This window comes from Chionomys nivalis, chromosome 3 (assembly GCF_950005125.1).
Source record: "Chionomys nivalis chromosome 3, mChiNiv1.1, whole genome shotgun sequence".
NCBI lineage: Eukaryota > Metazoa > Chordata > Mammalia > Rodentia > Cricetidae > Chionomys > Chionomys nivalis.
The window spans coordinates 86,594,973-86,603,438 of record NC_080088.1 but is presented as its reverse complement, the minus strand read 5'-3'; the positions used below and the strand labels follow the sequence as shown (position 1 = coordinate 86,603,438).

At 44.0% G+C, this 8,466-nt stretch overlaps 1 protein-coding gene across 2 annotated transcripts in view; it reads right to left on the bottom strand.

The window, feature by feature from the left end:
- Window positions 1–3,781: 3,781 nt before the first annotated feature.
- Wasf3 (WASP family member 3) overlaps window positions 3,782–8,466 on the bottom strand; it is an 89,749-nt gene continuing 85,064 nt past the window's right edge. For both annotated transcript variants that reach the window (XM_057765413.1, XM_057765414.1), the window contains exon 10: window positions 3,782–7,033. In XM_057765413.1, the coding sequence (XP_057621396.1) occupies window positions 6,876–7,033 (158 nt within the window). In that variant the 3' untranslated portion in view covers window positions 3,782–6,875. The remainder of the gene's footprint in view (window positions 7,034–8,466) is intronic.

Sequence of the window (8,466 nt, the reverse complement as noted above, 5' to 3'; positions counted from 1 at the left end):
CTCCTGTTATCATTGCCCCACCTATACTTCCTGCCTGGCTACTGGCCAATCAACATTTCATTAAAAATAGTATTAAGTGGCAGGATAAGGACAAGGATCATTGTCCCACAGCAGATGTCCTCAGGCAGCACCTGAGGCCTATAGATCCCCCATGCTGCTTTAACTCTCCTTCCTAATGTTTCCCCCAATGTATGTGACAGCTGCCCTGATTGATGACTCTCTTTGTTCTGCCACTGTAAAATCTCCATGAAGAAGTTGGGGAAACATAGATCTCTATCCCTGGGCCATGGTCACTCATAATTGGTGTCAGCAACCCATATCAAATGAGATATTAAAGTATCCAATCTTACAGTATTTACCACAAAATGTGAAAGAACCAATATCAGCACAAGACATCCCAAGACCAAGTTCTCAGTACCAAGGAGATTTATCTTCCCCAGATGGACAAAAGTCAGGGAAACAGAGACAAACACGGGAGATAGTGGATGAGGAATAGTACAAAGGGATATTTGTCCCAAAGGGAGAAAGGACTGCCTTTGGATAGAAAGGAGACAGACATGACCCATAGGCAAATGGCAGTTTTTAAGGGTAAAGCGAAATCCCCATTTTAGGATGAGGTGTTTGATTTTGTTTGAACATGTTACTTCAGGTAGTTAAGGGGTGGGGGTTGGTTGCTGGACTTCAATACTTTGATAGCTGGACCTTGGTAGTCATCCTGAGGAAGAAGTTGTCAAATAAGGGAATAGACTTTGGTGGCTACCTTTAGGAATACAATCTAATGGGTTTTTTTTTTAGCAAAGAAGAGGGAATAGGGGTAGGGCAATGCCTGCCTGAGCCATATTCACCATGCTTGGGCCTACTAGAGCCCTTCAAAATGTATTTTCCATTAGCAATCATTATCATAGAAAATGTGCCCATCTCAACATAGACAAAATACATGTGTATTTCATATGAACCAAAGCCTAGAAATCATGTAAAACTATCTCTACAGAGAGGCCAATTCTAAATTAATGTTTAGGATTTATATTTTAAGTTTGATTGTCAAAAAAAGTTTAGAAAATTTCTTAGCATGCAACAAGAGTATTTTAACAATCTAATCACCATTTAAATTAAAGATATTGATCATCCGTCCAGTACAACCTGTAACAAGATAGTTTCACAGCCTCAGCTTCCAGAATTAACATTTGAGAGCACCAAACCATTGCAGCAGCAGGGAAGATTGAAGATCCTATTTGAAGCAGGCAACATTTTGGTGAGGCTTGCTGGAGGAGAGTCTTGTATAACCAGTTTTCCTGCAGTCTTGCATTTTACAGAAATGATTAACTTCTTACGTCTTAGCTGAACATCTTTTTAGAGGAAAAAAAGGGGGGAAGCTCTATGGAAGCAACAGTTTTACATATTAAATATGTGATCTAAAAGTCATTCCCACACACCCTTATCATCAGGGACACATCTTTGAGTGAGGCAGAGGCAGGACACTATAACCACAGGACAGAGTCTATACTAGTTGTTTTGAGATATTTCTCTGCCAAAAGAATTAATCCACAACTCTTCACTTTAGTCTCACACAAATTCTTCAGACATTGGCAAAAAACAGTCACTTTCTTCACCAAAATATCACAATGATCTCTAAGCAACATATTAAAATTCTCCTCTGAAACCTCTTGAGTAAGACCTTGACAGTTTAAATAACTCTTAGCACCTCTGTCTTCCATGCTCCTACTAGTATGGCCCATTATGCAGTGCTTAAAGCATTCCACTGCATTCATAACCCAAAGTACCAAAGTTCAAGATCCTCCAAACAAAAGCATGGTCAACCCTATCACAATGATACCCCAGTCCCTGGTAACAACTTCTATCTTAGTTAGGGTTCTTTTTTTTATTTTATGTGCATTGGTGTTTTGCCTGCATGCATATCTGTGTTAGGGTGTCAGATCCCCTGGAACTGGAGGTATTGATAGTTGTGAGCCACCATGTGGGTACTAGAAACTGAACCCAGGTCCTCAGGAAGATCAGGGAGTTCTCTTAACCACTGAGCCATCTCTTCAACTCTCACTGTTGCTATGAAGAGATACCATGACCATGGCAACTCTTATAAAGGAAAACATTTAATTGGAGCTTGCTTATACTTTCAGAGGTTCAGTCCACTATCTTCATGACTGGGAGTATGGTGGCATGCAGGCAGATGTGGTGCTGGAGTCATAGCTGAGAGTCCTACATCTTACAGGCAGCAGGAAGTTGACTAAGACAGTGGACAGTATCCTGATCATAGGAAACCTCAAAGCCTGCTGCCATGGTGACACCATACCCACTCCAACAAAGCCACATTTCCCAATGGTGCCACTCTCTATGATATCCTGGGGGCAATTACATTCAAACTACCACAGAGGGTCACTGGTACCTTATCTAGTCAGGACTCTCACAGGTGGGACCAGATCCAATGACCTTGTCTCTCCAAACACCTTGTTTGTTCCTACCTCTATAGGGAAGAAAGCAGGGTGTTTTCACAACATACCTACCACAGAATGACTACTCCACGGGAAACATTTTCAAAAATCAAGGAAGACAGACAGATGTCTGACTACTGGTGTGGGATGCTTGTCCCCCTGCCTATGACCCGGAATGAAGCTTGGAGGAGCGGGAATCCTCCTATGGGTGCAACTCCACAGCTCTAGAGGCTCAATCATTGTCCAGAAGCTCACATGGGGAGCTTCTGGACTGGTCCACGGATCTGACCTGCAAGCTGCTATGAAATGACCTGGAATGGTCACTCACTTTGTAAGACACATCTCTGGGAGGTATTTGGGTCCTCAGACTCACACCTTCATTGTGCCAGCACATCTTGGAGACTTCCGACAATCCAGCACAGTGGCAAAAGTATTGAGCTGCCACCTGCATCCCACTGCAGTCTGAGCAGAAGGCTGGGCTTGGAATCTCAGTCCTGTCTCCATGCAGTGGGCTGGCTTCTGTCCTGCTTCCAGTGAGAACTAGAGTAAGAATCATCACAGATGCCCGGGGCGGCATCTGTAATAAAGACTGGATACACCATGTCTTTAGAGACAGTTTACGTTTACTTTCTGTTTACAAAGGTGGGAAACCCATCCTCTCATTTCATCATTTGCCAAGAAGCTGCTTGCTCTCCAGGAGCCTGGGCACAGTGCAGAGGCTTCTGGGTAGGTCAAGTACTATGCTCCAGGCTCTACAAAAATCCAGGCGTCCTGGGTAAAGACTCACAATGCAGGCACAGGGCACTCCTGGTGATAAAACAGCTGTCCTAGGAAGACATATTCGTTTCCTCACTACCTGCACAGTCTAGGCTTGATTTCCAATGCTCCACAAATGAAATGCTACCCCAGCTTGTGTTCTGTATCTAGCCAAGTCACAATAAACAACGTGACTTTACTCTAGATTCCTTCAGCGAAAGAGGGAGAGCATCCTCCTGAGCAGAAGTAAATAATAAAAATACCTCATATGCCACGAGTGTCACAGATTATTTATGATTATTATGGAGACTCAATGTAGCTAAGACCATCACCATCCTGGTCTCTCTGCCCAATGACCATGTTGTCACCATGTCTGGAGTCATCTACTTACACTAGTCCTTCCCCATGGCGTCCACAGAATTCTCTCTGAATCTCTGGTCACACAGAAATTTAACACAGATCATATGGGATCTTCTATTGTCTCCTGAAGACAACGTCAACTAAAGATCCTGTATGTGCCCAGTTTCTTTCCCCATGGAATTGAGCACACCATGTTGTCATAAATAAGCAGAGCCCTGTAGGGTTACACGTGTGATTTTATTTAGATGTTATCTGTGATCTATTGTAAGATATACAAACAGATTAAAAATTGTTTGACAGTTTTTAATACCACTTTAGATTCAATTCACAACTGCATTGATAATACTGCAAGATAAAGATATTCTCCTTCATAAAACAAAAACTCCTTGCCAGTCTCGCTGACACACTCTTTGCAGTCTTTAAGGGATTCAAATGTATCACATATTTCTGTTGAAAATATTACAAAGCTTTCATGACCCTTTCCATCCTCTGCTCATAACAATTCTGATGTGTTAAAAATGTATGGGGATGAAAACATCCATCTTCTAATAGCATCTTAGTGAATAAAATCTAAGTATCAAAGCTCATGGTTTGAGCACTCATTTGCCTTCTGGGGTGCAGTGATGTGCAGACTCAGGCATCGTCTATCCACTACCTACCCATGCACCCATCCATCTACCACCCATCCAGACCTCCACCCATTCGTATATCCACAATCACTTCATCTATTTACCACCCACTCATCCATCCACTCACCAATCCACCCGCCCACCTACCACTCACCCATTCACTCACCCACCCATCTATCATCCATCTACCCACTTACCTACCTACAATCCATCCATCTGTCCACTTCCCACCCACCCCTCCATCTATCCATCTGCCTGAGTCTATAAAATGAGAAAAAAAATGTTAGAAATTCATCTAAAATACATAGGGACACAAAAGCTGGGAACAATTTAAAATAACCCTAAAATTTATAACTGTAATTCTAAGATTGAAATTCATAGAAATAAAATATGCTATGAAATTCTGTTCTTCATTTGTTTTAGCAGATACTTTTTAAAAATAGAAACAGAAAATTTAAACATTTTTGTTTTGTGCTCTTCTGTAAAGTATTGTATTAGAAGCAACTTGGGTTTAAACTTTAGACTAGATCAGATTTGCCGAAAGATACTCTACAGGTAATCTAAACTGGATTTTAGCCACTTTCTATTCTTTCAAGAGTTACAGAATACATTGGGCAAAAGATTTCTCACTAGCTATAAAACAAACTTAAACTAACTGGTTGATGAAACTATAAGACAACCAACAATTGATAAGCTCCCAAATATTTATGAATAAAGTGCCACTAACTTCATTATATGTGATATCAGAAAAGAAATCCTGACAATGGCTGGTAGCTTTAATGTATTTCCTCCACCCTGAGAACATAAGGGTCCTACCAAATGAAGGAGTTCTGCTAAATGTGAGTTCTGGGGTCCATAGGGAACAACAGAGGCAAACTACCGTAAGCAGAACAAAAGACTCAAAATGGCAAAGTCCTGAGGATGATGCCAACATGGTAGGTTTCAGTGCTGGAAAAATAGAAATGAGAAAGAAACATAAAAGCTTCTTTAAATTACTAACATGATAGCAAGTCTCAGCAATGGCCATGTGTGTACAGGATCCAGGATGATCACTGGAAGTGCATGCCAGTCCACCCAGCAGCAGAGAGCACTGGGACACACGCCAAAGCAGGGCACAGGCAGGGGACTGTAGATGGGTTTTTACTGTCAAATTTGATGTGATTAAACCTATACTGGCAGGTGTTACAAGATGGCTGCCCAAGTGGACAAGTGTCCTCTCACACAGAGGGTGATATGGGCAGCTGGGTGATGTCCCCAAACTCATGAGCAAACATCACTCGTTACTACCCCACTGACATTGTGCATCAATGGACACAATTCGTCCCAGCTCTAGATTCTTCTTTTTATCCAAAGTGAGTGATACTAACATCTGCAGTGTACGTACTTCATTTGAAGTGTGCACATAAGGAGTCCTGGGGAATCCGCATCCTAGCACGTCCATGAGGTCCTATCTATAACCCACCTAGAATACCCAGTGACTTAGCTAAATGAGTAGCTGTCCTTCCTCCAGCAAAGCTGACACTATCTTCCTGGAGTCAGAGCCCCACCTACACCAGGGACCAGACAGCAGAGGGAAAGTCAGGGTTCTCTGCCATGGCAACTGGCTGGATCCAGTTTATATGGTGAGGTACTTTTTAACATTAAAATGTGCCAACAACATGAGAGAAGATTACTGTGCTTCAGGAGGGGTGAAGGCCTGTTTGAGAGACTGAGTGTGAATCGAGCCACAGCACCATGGGTCGTGAACAGCTGGCAGCATCTCTCAGCTAAACCCAAGCTCCTAAGGTTCTGAGCAAGTGGGGTGATGTGCTGAATTATGCTCTCTCCATGGTAACAGAGGAGCAGGGATCCCAGGAAATGACATATGTAGGTCTCATCTGCACTGGGTAGAGTAAGAGGGGATCAGATGTGGCAGCTTTGCCATGTAAGCTCTGCAGACCCTGGGCAGCTTGCATCTGGCCTGGCTAACTGGTGTCCACACTATCAGGGCTGGCCACTATAGTGAGTTCCATTTGCAAAGTTGAACAGAAGTCACTAGTGGGCACTTTCCATGTGAGTCCCCACAGAGGCCAGCACTTAAAAAGGGAACTCTCTGTTGTGGGTTCAAAGGTAACAGAAGCAACAGAGCACGCAAGGACAGTGGACACACATTCACTTGGAGGCCACCAGGCCAAGAGTTCAAATGGAGAAACGTCTCATTCTGACTTGTTAAACCTCTCCCTCTAGAACCAAGTCCACCTGGAAATCACCCTGCAGAGAAAAGAAAGAGTAAAGCAGTGCCACCTACTGGTTGGAAGACATCACTGCGACACAGCCATTCATCTTGCAAAGACCTGACGCTGGGCAGCTCCACAGACCTATGGCAAGTCTGCCGGATCAGGAGGAACAAGAGTGAAGACTCTCCCAGCTGAGAGGGAAGCGAGATGCTATTTCGGGACTATGCACTAGTTACAGCGTATTTCCTGGTGTGCAGCACGGTGTGCTGTGTTCAGTGGCACTTAAGTATTACACAGTAAATACTCAACAATCCAGAAGGATGTGCAGAAGCAATAGCACACTGTTAATACAAAAGTTACTAAAGCTACAGGGTAATACCACTATGTGGGTGCAGAGATCACACGCGCTCCTAACACACTTCCATACAGTGCCCTGGCTGTCCCCCTGCTGCCTGGCCCTGTGTGATTCAGTCGGACCAGTCATTCTCGTCAAACTCAGAGTCATCATCTGAGTCACTGTACTCCACAGCAATGCGTCTAGACAAGATTGTGGCCACATCATTCCCGACTGGCTCCCGTTTGGCTTCCTGCTCACGTTGCTCCTGCACCTTTTTCAACTGGATTCCTGAAAACACAATGTGAGGAGGAGAGTCAGTATCTTTGCTAGTTCGCAATGAAGGGAAAAAACCAAACAGGTCTCCCTGTTTCTACTGAGTCTACAAATACAAGGTGGTGGCCATCTGAGGGTGGAGAGAATGTGTGTGCTAAGTCTACTGCAGGTAATGGACACAAAATAGAACCTTCGCACAAGTGGGTGGTAACACAATATGCAGGGAATTTAACCTGGACCATGTTAAACTTTTTTCTTTGACAGAATTTCAGACTTATGGGCTAGCTCTGAAACCAGAAGGAAAATATCCCCACATTATTTGCCCTGACAATGCTGGAACAAGCCTTCCCAGTCTGTCACACACACACATACAGACATAGGCACACACACACACACACACATGCCATCACCTATTCACTTTTCTCTAGACCGTTCAGGAGTTACATGGCACATAATGTCCCTATACCACTAAAATACTCCACGTGGTCTTTCTTTAAGAAAACATCAAAACCAGAAGTTATCATAGATGAGGACTGTTACTATTTTCTCTATAAATATTATTCAAATGCCACCACTAAGCCAATCTACTGGGGGCATTTTCCCTGGCTCAGGTTCAACCATCTCCTTCCTTATTTGCCCCCATTTCTGGTAAGCTTTAATCTGGACGGTGCTTTGATCTCCGCATTCGTGAGCCTCACAGCTGCAGAGAATGTCGGTGGTCTTTAGGAGCATGGCAGTCACTGGTTATGGACTCACTAGACTGGCCACAGGGGTACAAGAGCACATCTAGTACTCTCTTCCTTTGACCAGAAAGCTCACACACACACACACACACACACACACACACGCGCGCGCTTAAGGTATTCTGGCTTTCAAACTTCATCTCTTAAAAAACTGGTCTATCAATGATGTTCAAAGCACATTGGCCTGGTTCAGTGAGCTCAGGCAGAGGCAGAGGCAGCTGCACCTCAGCTCTGTCAAGGGTATCATAACAGTGCAGTTCCTAGGGATGCAGACCAGCAACCGCTTTCACTTATTTTCTGCTGAGACAAACAGTAACTATGAGGCCATACAGTCCCCAAGGCTCAAGCAGCTCCCTGCATATTCCACAGTCTGTTGCTTTCTTGGCCACCCTGGGCTTTAACTGGTTACGGATGAATGGTTCTACACACAGGTCTTCCTGGAAGGCCCTGGGGCAGTCAAACAGGCAAAGGCTGGGCTCCCTCTACTGAGTATACACGATGAACATGACACCACCCCTGCGTTGGGGACTGGGGTGAGAGCAGGATTTTTGCCTGGCACAATCTGTATGCAGCTGAATAAATGCCAGAGACACTGGCTCAGCACGTCGAGCTTCTCTGATGAGTCCAGAGTAAACTTAGATTTGCTGGCAGCTCATTTTCTTCCATTTTATTCTTGTGGTACAAAGTGGAAAAGGGTCCTATCAC